This window comes from Procambarus clarkii, chromosome 32, assembly GCF_040958095.1.
Source record: "Procambarus clarkii isolate CNS0578487 chromosome 32, FALCON_Pclarkii_2.0, whole genome shotgun sequence".
Taxonomy (NCBI): domain Eukaryota; kingdom Metazoa; phylum Arthropoda; class Malacostraca; order Decapoda; family Cambaridae; genus Procambarus; species Procambarus clarkii.
The window spans coordinates 40,108,698-40,125,848 of record NC_091181.1 but is presented as its reverse complement, the minus strand read 5'-3'; the positions used below and the strand labels follow the sequence as shown (position 1 = coordinate 40,125,848).

General features: G+C 44.9%; 1 protein-coding gene across 3 annotated transcripts in view; it reads right to left on the bottom strand.

Annotated features, from left to right (window-relative positions):
* The window catches only part of LOC123759451 (proteasome activator complex subunit 4), a 129,545-nt gene that overhangs the window by 52,768 nt on the left and 59,626 nt on the right, over positions 1 to 17,151 (bottom strand). For all 3 annotated transcript variants that reach the window (XM_045744537.2, XM_045744538.2, XM_045744540.2), the window contains 5 exons: positions 12,158 to 12,347; positions 11,010 to 11,267; positions 10,171 to 10,300; positions 4,537 to 4,727; positions 1,448 to 1,638 (listed from right to left, as the gene is read on the bottom strand). In XM_045744537.2, coding sequence (XP_045600493.2) covers positions 1,448 to 1,638; positions 4,537 to 4,727; positions 10,171 to 10,300; positions 11,010 to 11,267; positions 12,158 to 12,347 — 960 coding nt within the window. The remainder of the gene's footprint in view (positions 1 to 1,447; positions 1,639 to 4,536; positions 4,728 to 10,170; positions 10,301 to 11,009; positions 11,268 to 12,157; positions 12,348 to 17,151) is intronic.

The following is a 17,151-nucleotide window of genomic DNA, read 5'->3' as shown; positions in this document are numbered from 1 at the left end:
CAATCTGTGACTACAATACAAACATGAAATGTGTTGATCACTTTGACCAAATGGTCATATATCATCATCACTTCACAAGGAAAACTCACAAATGGACGAAGAAAATCCCCTTCTATTTTTTTGCAAATGGCTATACACAATGCTTGTGTGTTGTACAAACACTACACAACAGATAGAAGGAAACTCACATTACTCCATTTCCATAAACAAGTCATTTCGGCACTACTGTTCTTTAACCCTAGTAAATGGCCTCTGGAAAATGATGACATCCCACATGCTGCTGATGTCAATGCCGCTGGAGCCAATGTTGCAACACCCGGACCATCAGGTGTGAGGCGCCCACTATTCACTTTACCTGTACCTGTAGCTGTACCTTCATCGTCTGAGTCAGAAGACAAGAGACTGATTATCCCTAGTGGTGCTTCTGCTTGGACAAAACCCTGTATTGTGGATAATCCAGAACATCTGAACAGAAACTTGTCCCACACCCAAGTAAAGATAGTCCGAGGTGTCGTGTGTGCAGATTGTCTGGTAAAAGGAGGGCCACACACTAAGTGCAAGACGTGTGATATGCCACTGTCCAAGCCTCAATGGCAGTACTTACAGGGTACTTAGAGAAGGAAACCCTAGGCGCATGCAGCCCGAGTACTGGAGAATCACTCCTGGCTCACGCACCACTTAGAAGACAGTCACCACACACTAGGTACAGTGCTGAAACAACCACTGGAGCCAGAGCACACTACCTCAGCCTCTAATATCAGCCTTAGAACTGACGGGTGAATAGCCGGTGCGGGGGTCTGGGGCTTCCCCTTGCCCCTCAAAAGGAGGGGGGAAGCTGTGCAGATAGCGGCATGGCGACGTGTGATGTCATGGATGTTTGCTTTTTTATTTTAGGGGAGTTCTATCCACTTGTTCGGCTTTTGGTAGCAAAAGAATAAGATTCACCAGAATAAGGGTTTGTTTTGGGTCGCTTACCTTTCTGGGTGCCTGACCTGGTCAATGGCAGACACAGAATGCTTCCAACCACATGGGGGTTTCCATAGGCTATTGCTCCCCATGCCCCTCTGAGGGGGCAAAGTTCTGGCCGTGGTCCCCAGTAGGCCCACAGAACTCCATACACATGACTGATGCCAAAGTCTAACATTAGTATATCAGCCTGGTAAGCTCCGGTGAGCCGGAGGGGCTCCCTCAGAAAAGCTATTTTACTTAGATGAAGGATGTACAGGTTTTGCAAGGCAACATTGGTATTCAAACACTGATGCAAAATATAGATTATATTTAGTAATATAGATATTACTAAAATATAGATATTATAGATAGAGATGATTACCACATCATACTAGATGATCAACATAACCATACTTTTAGGGTTAAATATACAAAATGAAATTACACTGACGTATAGCTGGAGTTAAATACTTAGATAAAATTATATATATTAACTTACAGTGCTCCTGAATCAAGAAGTGTCACCATTTTTCCAACGAGTGTCTTATAAAGTTCGTGATTGGAATTTCCTCTTTCATTTAACTGATCACAGGCTAAAGTTATAGCTGCCTCAGTAACATCCGCATCTTTCACCTTTGGCACATCTGAGTGTAACAGGGCTTCCGCTGCTTTCAAAACGCCCTGTGAAATCTGTTAAAAAAGAAAAAGAAAACAATTACTATGCCCAAGAAACTAAAATGCAGCTGCATTTTTTAGCTTAAACAGACCTTATAATATAACAACATTAAACAGACTGACTGGTCTTCGTAACTTAACAAAAATCCAGCACTGAATGTAGTGAAACGCCTTATTTGGTGGTCTTTCACAGCAGCTCCTGACGCAACAACCAAGAAATGTGCAAGCCTTGGGAAGCACATCAATCCTCTAATGACCAGGATAAAACACCCTACTAAATAACCCTGGAAGAATAAAATAGGGAATACGAGCCCACTAAAAAAGAACCAATATATCTGACCTCGGACAACATCAAGCAGAAGCCGCCTACAGATACTGCCCAACCGCAGACTATGCAAACAGCAAGGGATAGACAGGAGAAGAAAACCGAAGAGACAGAGTCCAAGCAGACCACTAGCCAGGATGATTCTGGAACCTCATAACAAACCCCGCGAGGAAACGAAGATCCAAACCTGAACGAAGGAGGATCCAATATGGAGGCATAATCCGGGTTGTGCAGGAGGTAATCCACAGGGGTTTCCCGCACCTCATGAGGTGGGAATGGGAAGCCGAAAACCTCCAGAAGGACGGGACCGAAGGGACACGGAACCGAACCCGGGAAGGGGCCGACACCAATCCAAGTCAGATGAGGTAGGGGGATAAGAAAACTCCACGCCTCAGAACAGTAAACTCCACCCAGAGGGCATATAAACCCAAACGGGATCCAACGGGGACCAAGACCCTTAAGTCGCCCCCTCCCCGGGAACCTCCACAGCAGGACAGGGGGCCGAGCCATCCCCCCCAAAGCCCTGGACTCGAGAAAAGTCGGGCCAGCCAGAAAAACACTAAGGAAGGGGCCCACTGGTCAGACCCATACACATCGGCCAGAGAAACAGGCTCGAATGCCTCTGTTGCCACCTCGGAAGGGGCATCCCCCGAGACTACCCTCTCCGCCAACCCAACTAAATCTTGCCCCGATTCCGAAACCCGCAGATGCTTCGGAGCCTGAAGCAGTGGGGGGAAAACCAGAATGAACCACAGCAGGGGAAGGACGAGAAGGCACGGATTAAACCAAGGTCGAAGCTACCAACCAAGTCTTGGTCCCTATAACCAAAACGGGGCAGCCTCAGGGCTCCCGGGCCAACAATCAACCGAGTGTGTTGCAGCAACTTAACCTAGCATGCAATGCCTGAGCTGCCTGCACCCGAACAGTCATCAGTGGACTGAGTGTACAGAGTCACAAACAAGCAACAAAATTTGCAAGACTCTGGTTCAAAAGTGTCACCGACCCAGGGAGCCGGTCGGCCGAGCGGACAGCACGCGGGACTTGTGATCCTGTGGTCCTGGGTTCGATCCCAGGCACCGGTGAGAAACAATGGGCAGAGTTTCTTTCACCCCATACCCGTTACCTAGCAGTAAAATAGGTACCTGGGTGTTAGTCAGCTGTCACGGGCTGCTTCCTGGGGGTGGAGGCCTGGTCGAGGACCGGGCCGCGGGGACACTAAAAGCCCCGAAATCATCTCTAGATAACCTTAAGATAACCCAGCAGGCAGCATGACGGAGGCAGAAGCAGTAAGTATCACCCTGACACAAGGAGGACAGGGCAACCTTCAAACTCGCTCGAAGCGAGAGGGGACTCGGGAGTCGCATCCATTGGACCATAAAGCCCCACAGAGATTCCCAGGGCCCTTAGTCGCGTAATCTAGCTAAGGGAAGCTCAGGCAGGGTATTGCTGAACGGCGCCCAAAACTACCAAGTAAACTGCTACAGCTGAACCAAGATGTGCCCACTCAAGGGGGGCCTAGCAGGGGACCACAAAGAACTATAGGGGGTAACTAAAACCCAAGGGCAGAATCCCCCCCACCCAATAAGCAGGAAACAAAAAAGTAAAAGAAAAACCCTGCAAGAGGACAACGTACCCAGGCGGAAAAGATCCAGCCGCTATTAGAGACGAAAACTAGCTGTGCAGTACCCTGCCCCCAAACAGTGCAAACTACCCCTTCTCAAAGGCAAACATGAGTGCATAAAACACCCCAGCACATTAAGGGTGGTCAATCTCTGAGCAGCAAAAGACCAAGCAGAGGTAGATCCCAAGGTGACTTTGTGGAAGGTGGCCCCCCAAGCCCCAAGGGCAGTACATACAGGGCACCTAGGGAAAGTGACCCTAGGCACATACAGGGCACCTAGGGAAATGACCCTAGGCACATACAGGGCATCTAGGGAAAGTGACCCTAGGCGCATGCAGCCAGAGTACTTGTGAAAATACTCCTGGCTCACACCCCACCAGAGAAACAGCACCACACCACAAGGCACAGAGCTGGAGGACAGGAAAACAGGAGCCAGAGTCACACGACTATTGCCAATCACATCAGCCAAAGAACTGGGGTGTGTAGATAACCAGCGTGAGGGTCTGGGGCTCCCCCCTCCCCCTCCCCCTCCTGGGAAGCTGCGCAGACAAATGGCACGGCGACATAGTGATGTCATGCTTACCTTTGTGGGTGCCTGACCTGGCTGATAGACAGAATGCTTCCAACCACACCGGAGTTTCTATAGGCCATTGCTCTTCGTGCCTCTCTGAAGGGGCCAGGTTCTGGCTCGTGGTCCCCAGTAAGGATAGAACTGCATTCACATTGACTGATGCCAAAGTCTATTATATCCAAATCAGCCTGGATAGCTCCAGGGAGCCGACAGCCCCCCCCTCCCCAGAAAAATTGCATATAGCAACTGGAGTGTTTTAAGGGTTAAAACTAGTCATCATCCTTAATAAACAGGAATGTTATAGAAAAACTACAATGAATGTTTTTCTAATTTAAATATATTTGCTATTACTCAGTAATTCAAGAAATCTTGTATCGCACAAAATTTTTTACATACCTCATGATGTACTGCAAAGAGCTCCATATAGTAGTACACAGCATCTGAGAGGGCATTCATTAGTCTAATTATTGAAGGCTTTTCAGAGTGTTTTGAAGCAATTAAAGCAGGCCACACCATGTTCAGAGACTCCCAATCACGACGTACCATTAATGACTTGTTTTGTCGCCCCAACAACAGGTACAGACTTCCTAATAAAGACAGAAAATGGCATTTCAATTCCAATTCACTACACACAATACATGCACATATACTGTACATACATTATTATTAACAAATTTCCCTCATGAGGATGGGGGAAACTTCCCAAAGAAAATGAAGAAATAATTAAAATGTAGTCCCATTCTAGGTGGAATCTCAATAACCTCCCAGAGGTTTAGACACTGTAGTATAGTATACTACGTATATTGTTGAATATGACTGAAAGGGTAAGATTAATGATTCTAACAAGAATCTTCTTAATATTTCTTACGTTTTTCTTCACTGTCGAGGGTAGTTGAAAAATTAACTCTCCAAAGTTCATTTTCACACTTTATTTATGGTCCGATTCCTAGGGAAGCGTTTCGCAAGTCACTTCTTCCATTTTCAAAGACATGTTTTACATGCAATGTCAAGGCTTATACAGTGGGGCCTTGACTTACGAATCTAATCCGTTCCCAGAGACGGGTCGTAAGTCGAAAATTCGTTTCCCATAAGAAATAATGTAAATTGAATTAATCTATTCCACACCCCGAAAAATATTAACTTAAAAATATATTTTATACGAATAACATTACAATACAGTATGTATATCTTACCTTGAATGAGGACTTGTTGAAGTATGGAAGACTGTGAGGAGGAGGGGAGGAGAGGTGTTAATCTTTGAAAAGGAAGTCCCCTTCCATTATAACATCAGGCAGCGATGACTTTTCTGGGGTACACTCTCTCCCATGTTTTGCCTGCATACCACTAGGACCTGCTTGTGGCTCACCGCTTGTTTTTCTCACTAAAAACCTGTCTAGCAACACTTGTTTTTCCCTACATTGTAACACTTGTCTGAAGTGAGACATCACATTGTCATTAAAAAGGTTAACACAATGGCCTGCTACAGCTTGATTTGGGTGACACTCTTCAGCAAAACTTTGCAATTCTTTCCAGCTGCACACAATTTCTTAATAAAGGAGGAAGAGTCTACATCAACAACCTCTACAGTCTACATCCTCTACGCTACATCAACAACCCTCATACCATTTCATGTTTATGAATGATCTCTCTTTTTCCTCTATGGTCATCTTCACATGTGCTTTCTTACATTGAACCTTACCACTGGCTTTCATTGGACCCATGGCTTAAGGATAATTACCTAAGTGTAGTTACAGGACAAGAGCTACGCTCATGGTGTCCCGTCTTCCCATCACTCTGTCATATAACGCTTTGAAACTACTGACGGTCTTGGCCTCCACCACCACCTCACCTAACTTGTTCCAACCATCTACCACTCTGTTTGCGAAAGTGAATTTTCTTATATTTCTTCGGCATCTGTGTTTAGCTAGTTTAAATCTATGACCTCTTGTTCTTAAAGTTCCAGGTCTCAGGAAATCTTCCCTATCGATTTTATCAATTCCTGTTACTATTTTGTATGTCGTGATCATATCACCTCTTTTTCTTCTGTCTTCTAGTTTTGGCATATTTAATGCCTCTAACCTCACACAGCACAAGCGTGCACAAGAAACCTCAAAGGCTTTTGAGGCTTTGCTAATTGACAAGAGACTGAAGCCAGAGCGAACTGAGAGGGTAACTAACACTCTCTACATCTGCATAAGAACGGGTGGTAAAGCAGCCGGCTGACTCGGCCTGCCTGCCTCCCTCTCCCCAAATGAGGGAAGGACGTGGAGCGAACTAGCTTGTTTTAGTTTCACAAATTTTTTATCATTTGTTTACATTGTTGGGGGGGGGGGGCCATACCTAATAGTATGGCTCTGTATCAGTGTAGTAGTTTCAGGAAGCCACAAGGGGATCCCCTGAGAAAGTACTATCTAAACAGGATGATGGGTTGAAATTACTATGTATCTTCTCTGCTAGCTCTAGGGAATACAAATTTAACAATCTTAAGCAGTCCCAATAAATTAGATGTTTTATCGAGTGAATTTTAGCCATAAACGATCTTTGCATCCACTAGAGGTCAGCAATTTCTCCAGCTTTGAATGAGGCTGATAGTGAGAAACAATATTCCACCCTAAAGAGCACTATTGTCTTAAAAAGCATTCATCATTGGTGTGGTATCTCTTGATTGAAAGGTTCTTGTTATCCAACCTTTCATTTTTCTTGCAATTGTGACAGCTACTTATTGCATTCCTTAAAAGTAAGGTCTTCCGACATGATTACTCCCAGATTTTTTACATTGTTTCTTCTTTGAATAGTGTCATTTGAATTTTATATGTGGTTTCCATTTCATATTTTCATTTTTTTTCCATAGCACAGTAGGTGGAACATATCCACAATAAATGTTTACTGTGGCCCATTGAAAAACCTGATTTAACATCAGATTAGTGGTTTGCTACATCCTCTTTCTTGTCTATTCATGAAAATTCTAGTGGGCTCTGCAAATGTTTTTTTACTGTACTATAGTTTATATTCTTGTCTATAATCGGAGTCAGTCGGCTGAGCGGACAGCACGCTGGACTTGTGATCCTGTGGTTCTGGGTTCGATCCCAGGCGCCGGCGAGAAACAATGTGCAGAGTTTCTTTCACCCTGTGCCCCTGTTACCTAGCAGTAAAATAGGTACCTGGGTGTTAGTCAGCTGTCACGGGCTGCTTCCTGGGGGTGGAGGCCTGGTCGAGGACCGGGCCGCGGGGACACTAAAAAGCCCCGAAATCATCTTAAGATGACCTCAAGATAACTAATATGAGGATGAGAAAAAATTATTGGAGCAAGCACAGTACCTCAGGGGACAGAGCTTTTCACAGTGGATGATCCGGATTTTACTTTGTTGACTATTACACTCTGGGTTCTGATCATTGGGAAATTAAAGATTAATTTTCCTATTTTGCCAGTAATTCCTTTGTGGGCATTTTATGTGCAATAACACCATGCATTTGTTTAAAGCTTTTGTGAAATCTATGTATATTACATCATGGGGTTTTGTTTGTCTTCCATAGCATCTGAAACCATGTCATAGTGGTCAAACAATTGTGAGAGGCAGGAACACCCTGTTCTGAACTCATGTTGCCCAGGGTTATGTAGACAAAGTCAATGTGTTTTATGATCTTAGTTTGTAGCATTTTTTCCAAAGATTTTTATAACATGTGATGTTAGAGCTATGATCTATAATTTTTTGCATCTGTTTACTACCTCCTTTGTGAAGTGGTGCAACCACCGCTGAAAAAAGCATGAATGGGATAACACCTGTTCACAGCTGTATCTGACCTGGGCTGGGTCTCTGTCCAGTTGTCACTGAGATTGTGTGGGTGTGGCAGCCACACATTACATTGAAATAATCTGAAGCAGTTTGGAATGTTGCATATTCACATCCTCCTGCAGGCATTACCAGTCATCTGTCTCCACTCTGATTGCACTTCAAAATTTTGTTTGAACAGATATTTTTTCATTCCATTTCTGTCTAATGGTAAATCTTGCAGATAGCTTCTATACATTTTCTGAATTTAGTCCTCAGTGCAGGCCACATTTGAGTTTTTTTTTTTAACATGCTCACAGATGGTCTTGCTTGCAGTCTATGCCCAATTTCCTTCGAGCGAGCGGTGGACTGGGGTTTCTTCCAACAATTTTGCGAGACATTATTAAGGAGGTTGCAAGTGATCCTGCCTGCCTCAGTCTGGTATCATCCATGTCTTGCGATCATAGTGCCATTTCCAGAACAACCAGGCCACCACAATGAACATAAACCGATGGGAGGTACTGAGGGGTGCAAGACTAGAAACTGGGCATTCACAAGTATATAAATTTATCAACATTTGTTTTGATCTTAGTCTAACATACATTTCACTTAACCCTCAAACCGCTAGGGGCCCAAATGGAATTCACACCCACAGGCGCAACAAAAAAAAAATTCCAAAAAATTCTTTCGTCTTATAGAAGTGTTCATTTTTGTTCCCTGATCACGGAAAAAATAACAAAAAAATCGTAGTTGGCATATTTTAGCCGCAATAGGGTAGGGAAGTGTGGCAAAAAAGGGGCATTGGCAGAGCCTTCGCCAGATGAGGTCTACTCCGCCCGAGCTGTCAGACGGCAGTTGCCACAAATATATTATTACCTAATTATTTCAATGTGTCTGATTGATTTTTTCTGTTTTTTTGCAGTAATATTATTCCATACAGTGAATTGTGGTATATTTATATTATAAAATGTGTGAACCATCGCTGTACTCAAAATTATGGTGTTCATATTAGTGATTCAATTATTATGTTCATAAAACAATAAACAAATAGTTTTGCTGTTGTTACACTATATACACAGGTTATATATAAGTATTTGCATGTTTTGTACACCATAACGAACTACTAAGTTGGTCTTGTGAGTCAAAAAGCAACGAGGAGTGACCGCCAAACACCAGCGAGCCACTCACTGCCACTCCCTCCCTCAACACCACCTCACTCACCCTCATTCACCTCCTACAATACTCTTTCTGTATTTATTCACTATACACAGACGTTATATATACGTATTTACATGTTTTGTTCACCATAACTGTACATCTAAGCTTGTATGGTGAGTAAAGGCCACAAAGACGTAGCTACTCACACAGTCAGCTGATCGGCGGCCGCCCTCAAGGCCAGACGCACTAATATTTGTCCTCCAACAATATTGTTTGTGGTGTTATTACGCTATATACACATATTATATATAAGTATCTACCTGTTTTATTCACCATACCTGAACAAATAAGCTGGTATGGTGCCCAAAGACCATAGTGGCCATCAGTAAACACCATGCCAAGACGTGTAGACGACGCACCTCCCTCACCAAAATGGCGGCTCCCAACCTACTCCTCTCGCTGTTATCTAACACTATACACACGTTATATATAAGTATCTACATTTGTGTTCAACATATCGAACCACTAAGCTGGTATGGTGAGTGCAGTCAATAAATGGTGGCCACACACAGTCAGAAGACGACGCCACAACCCTCCCTCCCACAACCTTACTCCTCCCTCCATGGAGCACAGCGCTAAATATCACCACAATCCTGCTATTATCAGAATCCTGGTCAGTTTTATCACAGTCAGGGGGCTTCAGTAATACTATCACTGCTAAATAATAGCAGTATCATATATATTATTGTATTTGTAGGTGATGCTGTGGTCACAAGCTGAACAGCGGTGCTGTGAGCTCGTGCTGCGTGCACCAGCCTTGGTGGCTTGCTCAATACTGACGCTGTAACACCCAAGAATGTTGGCCTGGATTTTTTTTCTAGGTGGCATCTGGCAACTATCGGTCGTGGCTGTACTATAGCTGCCCCTATCCCAGGCGGGGAGTTTAAATTATAGCGCTAGACACGAAATCATATATAAATGATGTGCGCGGTTTCGGTTTTGTCACTGATATCATTTATATATGATATGCGCGGTTTGAGGGTTAACAGAAGCAGAGAACAAATGAAGCTCTAAAACAGATCTCTGATACAGAAACTCTTACCTTTGAACTGTTCATGATTTTCTATTGGATCGACTTGAAGGCAGGTAATTAGATCAGGTAAAGTAAGTTTGTACGAGTAAGGGAAGCACTGGAACACCTGATTCAGGGTGTTTTGGCTTTTGCTGCGCACCTGCAATGCAACAAAAAACTCTTATTAATTTATATTTCATTTATGAATATTAGTTGCACAAAGTAACACCTAGGAACCCCACACGCACACTGAACAAATAACCTCAAAGTGAATTAGGTTTGCCAGACATAAATCTGGGGGGGGGGGGGGACAAACTAGCAAAGGGGACTAAGTTTCACAACATTTTGATTGTTTTCATTTTGAGGGGAGTTCTTTTGGCAATGTTATGGCTTCAGTCTCCTTTTTAAATTATGCAGTAGTCTGTTTTGATTCACCTATCTTTCTGGGTGTTTACCTGGTGGCGGCAAAGATGATCAACTTTACATTTAAAATGTTCATCAGCCATCGCTCCCTTCTCTTTTCTGAGGGAACCAGATTTTGGCTCATGGTTCCACTTAGGCCAATAAAACTGTGTGACTGATGACACCTAGTAGTATGGCACTTAATCAGTGTGATAGCTTGAGGGAGCCTACAGGGCTCCCCACAGAATGTTTAATGTTAGGAACAAGTCATTTTGAGAAATTCAAGTGCATATCAAAACACGATGATTCCAGTACCATTATATGTCACAATTTCAATAAAACAAGCAACAAGTATTATATAGCAAAATACACATTATGTATTTACACAAAACAAATAGTGTGAAATTTAATTTAAAAAACATACAACCCCCTAAATTCATCAAACAAGAACAGCTACACGATTTTACTTCACTGTATTGACTTGTAGAAAGATGCAGAAGGCTGGACATGATAGCTCTACTGGTTGTGGTGATATACTTCACACTGTTCTCCAGCATCCGGCTCTCTTGGTGTAATACTGCACGTTCCACAAGAAGCGATCGTATGTGTTGTTTATTTCTTGCTAACTTGTTGGCCAATGCATCCTTGATAAATTGGAAGCTCTTCCACCTTGCATCAAAGTCATCTTTAGAGATACCATGGAAAAACAAGAGTCCATGATATATCTGAAAATAGTAATAGATACAATTAGTTTAAATTACAGTCATACCCTGAAAGCTAGTGTTCAGTATTAGCCACAAAATCTTGTTCAGGCCCACACATTTTAATTGCTTAAATTACCAGGCTCTACGCAAACACACTGCCTGAACCAGTTTGTTAGTCAATTACTATATCTTCATTCACTGATGAATGTCTATTGCAGAACTGGTACTTCCATTAATACAATTGCTAATATTAATAATATAAAACAGTAGGCTCCGAGTATGCAATTATACTGTACTATGTTTGAATGGGATTGATCTCTAAGTGGACAATCTTTGCAGGAACTACAAGAAACATATCAGAAAATGGTAATACTTGTAATCCAGGCAGCGTGGCATTACATCTTGATAAATGACACTTGTGGGAATTCAATGTAATTTTATTTATTAGTTTTTAACCCTTAAACTGTGCATGGCGTATATATACTCCATGAGTAACATGACCCACTGTGCGCATGGCATATATATACGCCATAGTATTGGCCACAAAATAGTATTAGTGGCTAATACAGAATAGTATTAGCCACCCTATGGCGTATATATACGCCATAGGGTGCCAGGCACGATTCAAATGGCCCGCGGCTACACGGGGTTCACGTTAGCTTCCTCAGGGCTCTTGTAAACAGACGCCATTTAAAAAAAAAATCGTGGGCAATATTCTCAGGTGTGAGAGCCACAGTACTGTTGGAGCAACCGAGGCTGGCGCACTACAGCAGTCTCAGGAAGATAGCTTCAGGGAGCCACATGGGGCTCCCTCCAGAAAAACAGCCATAGTACTACCCAGTTAATTTTACCTAAACAATTAAGCATTTTATCATATAAAACTATAAATAAAAAAAGAATACTGTACTAACATTTACTATTCGGCAGAGAGATTTGGTATCATCAGAGCCTTGAGAGAGCAATCTCTCCTCTAACTCCAGAATAACATCTGCAACAGCTTTGCGGACATTTGTGGAGAAATGTTCAGAGTTGAGAGTTACATACAACTCTCGTTTTCTGACAATAAACTCATAGGCATCTTTCCGTACAGCCATATCTATCCTGAAAAATAACAATTTAATGAAAAACCAGCGTTGAATGTAATGAAACGCCATTTTCTGGGCGAGACCCGGAGGCTCACCGGAGAAATCTGGGCCGATATGAATGTATTAGACCCTGGCATCAAAGTGAATGGAGTTCTAGACCTACAGGGGACCACAAGCCATAACCTGGCCCCCGAATGAGAGGCATGAGGAGCAATGGCATATAGAAACCCATGTGTGGTTGGAAGCATTCTATGTCTGCCATCAACCGGGTCAGGCACCCAGAAAGGTAGGCGCCCTAAAACAAACCCTATCTGGTTAAAATATTGCTTCTGAAAGCCAAACTGCTTGACAGAACTCCCCCAAATGAAAATTGAGCAAACAAACATGACGTTTCAACCATCACTGCACTACTGTCTGCGCAGCTCCCTCCTCCCCAGGAGGGGGAAGGGGAAGCCCCAGACCTCTTCATACCTTCAGTTATGAGGCTGGATTTCAAAACCCACGAAAAACTGCTGACTGGAGGGAGGGAGGGTTGCCAAGGAGCCTCCGGGTCTCATGCAGAAAATATCGTTTCATTACATTCAATGCTGGTTTTTTTGGGAAATTCCCTTCAGCTACTTAACCAAAGATAAAACAAGAGGGGACTTACCCGGAGGCGGTCGCCACTCGCTCCTCAACTCAAAGTCGAAACAACTGGCTGCAACTGCCGACCCAATGCGACATGTCCAGGAACATTGACTAGGTAGCTAACAGCCAGGACCCTGTATGACCTCCAAAAAACCCTGTGCCCGAATGTCAAAGTCCCAAGTCCCTTTGAGGTGTCCTCCAATTCACCAAGAACCTGAACTCGGCAAGCTGGTTAAGAACCAAATCCTTGGCGAGCAGACACGTGGACTGGCTGGGAGCCCACAGCAGCCAGTTGTAGAGGTAGGCCAGAATCGGAACCCCCTAAGAGAGACAGATGGGCCACCATGACCCAGGTAAGGCGTGGAACATGTGAGGTGCCAGATTCAAGCCGAATGGAAGGCAACGAAAGCAGTAAGCCTGACATCCCACAACAAAACCGAACCAATCGCTGAACCCCGGACGAATCGGGATGTGCCAATATGCATCCTGGAGGTCCAGGGACACCATCCAAGCGCAGAGCTCCAAGAGAAGATGGACCTGGGACAATAGTCATTCGAAAGGCAGGTCAAAAGACCCAGGGGGTTCAGACGGGGCAAGTCAACAAACCTCAGGTCCACCTAGACCCATTTCGGAACTGGAAACAGGAGGGAAAACCCACCCGAGGGATAAAGTAGTTTCGACTACGCCCAACCAAACTGACTCCAGGATGACCCGACAGAGTGCAGGAGAAGAGGCCTGCCCTGCTAGCCTTGAACCCCCCCTCCCCCACAAAGGAGGAGTGGCCACCCAACACCACTGCAGGCCGCACAAATCATGGTACCAGGCATAAGTAAACAGTGCAAGCCTTTCCCCCATCGAGCCTTTCCCCTTTCCTGTCAATGGGACGAACCGCGAAAGGGCCGGCACCCCTCACGAGAAGCCGACTTACAGGCAGAGCAATCACCGCACCGATCAGACGTCGTCGGTTCCGAAGGCCGTGCCGACTCCAAAACTGGTAAAATTGGCCTACCACGATGAGAGGAACCCTGGCACACCCTTCCATGAAGACCCTTCACGGGGCCCCCCAGGAGAACCAACAAGTCCGACATGGGATGACAACTAGAAGAAGCTGCCTTCAGATACTGCACCACCACAGACTCTGTAAACAGCAAAAGACAAAAGGCGTAGAGAACCTAACAGTCAGGGCCCAAGTTGATTGCAAGGACTGAGCGAGCACCGCTCCTCGGCACGCGAGACGAGAAGCAAAGAACAGAGATACTGCCTCCCGCGGGATCGGTGCAAACAGCTTCAACAAGGCAGCCGACGTCCGCACCGCCAAGACCAGTGCACAAGACCCAGGATCAACCCCGAGCGCCTCCATGTCCTCAACCCAGTCCGAAGACAGCTCGAGAAAGGAAAAGAAACGCAAGACCAAAGACAAGTGGCCACGGGCGCACAAGTCCTCGGCAACTAGGGCAGCCGAAAGGGAGGGAACCTGCACGTGAAGCTGTACCAGGCCGACATCCCGAGAAAGGGCAGGGATGAACAAACAAACACCGAGGCATTCAAATTCTCTCCCCAGGTACCAAATTTTCCCCAAATTCGCTCCTCCTGGGGGACCGGCTCCCCAGGAGGGAGCCGGTCGGCCGAGCGGACAGCACACTGGACTTGTGATCCTGTGGTCCCGGGTTCGATCCCGGGCGCCGGCAAGAAACAATGGGCAGAGTTCTTTCACCCTATGTCCCTGTTACATAGCAGTAAAATAGGTACCTGGGTGTTAGTCAGCTGTCACGGGTTGCTTCCTGGGGATGGAGGCCTGGTCGAGGACCGGGCCGCGGGGACACTAAAGCCCCGAAATCATCAAGATATCTCAACCTTCCCCCTCCAGGGAAGGGGGGAACTGCGCAGACAGCGGCGCAGTGAATACGTCAGGGTGAGAAGAGAGGTAGAGAGGCAATATGAAAATGACATAGTAAGCAAGGCAAAGACTCAACCCAAACTGCTACATAGCCACATCAGGAGGAAAACAACAACAGTGAAGGAACAGGTAATGAAACTGAGGAGAGGGGCAGAAAGACTCACTACAAACGACAAGGAAGTGTGCAAGGAACTCAATAAGAAATTCCAGGAGGTTTTCACCTCAGAGCAAGGAGAGGTCCCAGAGATAAGAGGGAATATCAAACCAGATACCACTAGAGGAGTTTGTGATTACCAGTGGGGAGGTGAGGAAGTATCTGCTAGAATTGGATGTGACAAAGGCTATAGGCCCAGATGGAATCTCACCATGGATTCTAAAGGAAGGAGCAGAAGCTCTGTGCCTGCCACTCTCCATGGTGTACAACAAATCACTGGTAACAGGTGAACTGCCAAAAATTTTGGAAGACGGCCAATGTAGTCCCAATATACAAGAAGATTGATAGGCAGGAGGCACTGAACTACAGGCTAGTGTCCCTAACTTGCATTCCATGCAAGATGGAGAAGATTGTGTGAAAAAAGCTAGTGGAACATCTGGGACTGAGGAACTTTGTAACTCAACATCAGCATGAGTTCAGAGATGGCAAATCATGCCTAACAGGTTTAATTAAGTTCTATGACCAGGCAACAAAAATCAGGCAAGAGATGGCTAGGCAGACTGCATATTTCTGGACTGCCAGAAAGCTTTTGACACAGTACCACATTAGAGACTAGTGCACAAACTGGAGATGCAGGCAAGAGTGAAAGGGAAGGTACTCCACTGGATAAGGGAATACCTAAGCAACGGGACACAGCAAGTCACCGTGAGAGGTGAGGCCTCGGAGTGGCTGGGAGTCACCAGTGGAGTCTTACAGGGATCAGTCCTTGGACCAATACTGTTTCTGATATACGTAAATGACCTCCCAGAAGGAATTGATTCCTTCCTCTCGATGTTTGCTGATGATGCAAAAATTATGAGGAGGATCAAGACAGAGGAGGAGAGTATGAGGCTACAAGAAGACCTAGACAAACTGAAGGAATGGTCCAACAAATGGCTACTAAAGTTCAACCCAAGTAAATGTAAGGTAATGAAACTAGGAGGAGGAACTAAGAGGCCAGTCACTGGATACCGAATGGGAAATGAAGTCCTTCACGAAACGGAGAGAGAGAAAGATCTAGGAGTTGATGTCATGCCAAACCTGTCTCCTGAAGCCCACATCAAAAGAATAACATCAGCAGCCTATGTGAGGCTGGCTAACATCAGAACTGCTTTCAGAAACCTGTGTAAAGAATCCTTCAGAACCTTGTATACTACATATGTAAGGCCAATCCTGGAGTATGCAGCCCCAGCATGGAGCCCGTATCTAGTCAAGCACAAGACGAGGCTAGAAAAAGTTCAGAGGTATGCCACTAGGCTAGTCCCAGAACTAAGAGGCATGAGTTATGAGGACAGACTACGTGAACTGCACCTCACATTGCTGGAAGACAGAAGAGCTAGGGAAGACATGATCACCATGTACAAAATTCTAAGGGAAATTGACAGGGTGGACAACGATGGATTATTTAACACGGGTGGCGCACACACAAGGGGGACAGGTGGAAGCCGAGTACCCAAATGAGTCACAGACATATTAGAAAGAACTTTTTCAGTGTCAGTAGTCAGTAAATGGAATGCACTAGGAAGTGATGTGGTGAAGATACACCAGTTGATTGACGGTTAAGAGGCGGGACCAAAGAGCCAGAGCTCAACCCCCACAAGCATAATTAGGTGAGTACAATTAGGTGAGTAGGTGAGTGACAGTTATGATGTCATGCCCGTTTGCTCATTTTTCGTTTAGGGGAGTTCTGTTCAACAGTTCGGCTTTCTGTAGCAATATTTTAATCAGATCGGGTTGTTTTGGGGCGCCTACCTTTCTGGGTGCCTGACCCGGTCAATGACAGACATAGAAAGCTTCCAACCACAAGTGGGTTTTTATAGACCATTGCTCTTCGTGCCTCTCTGAGGGGGCCAGAAAATGGCTTGTGGTCCCTGGTAGCTTAGAACTCCATTCGCTTTGACTGATGCCAGTTTCTAATACATTCGTATCAGCCCGGATAGCTACGGGGGAGCCAAAGGGGCTCCCCCAGAAAATAACAGTTGAATACAAATACAATATATTTATATTTAACATATTAATCCTAATGGAAACCCAAAGAATATGATCAACAAATGTAGGAAAATCTAAATTTTTCCATAATTCAAAACATTTCAATTTATAATT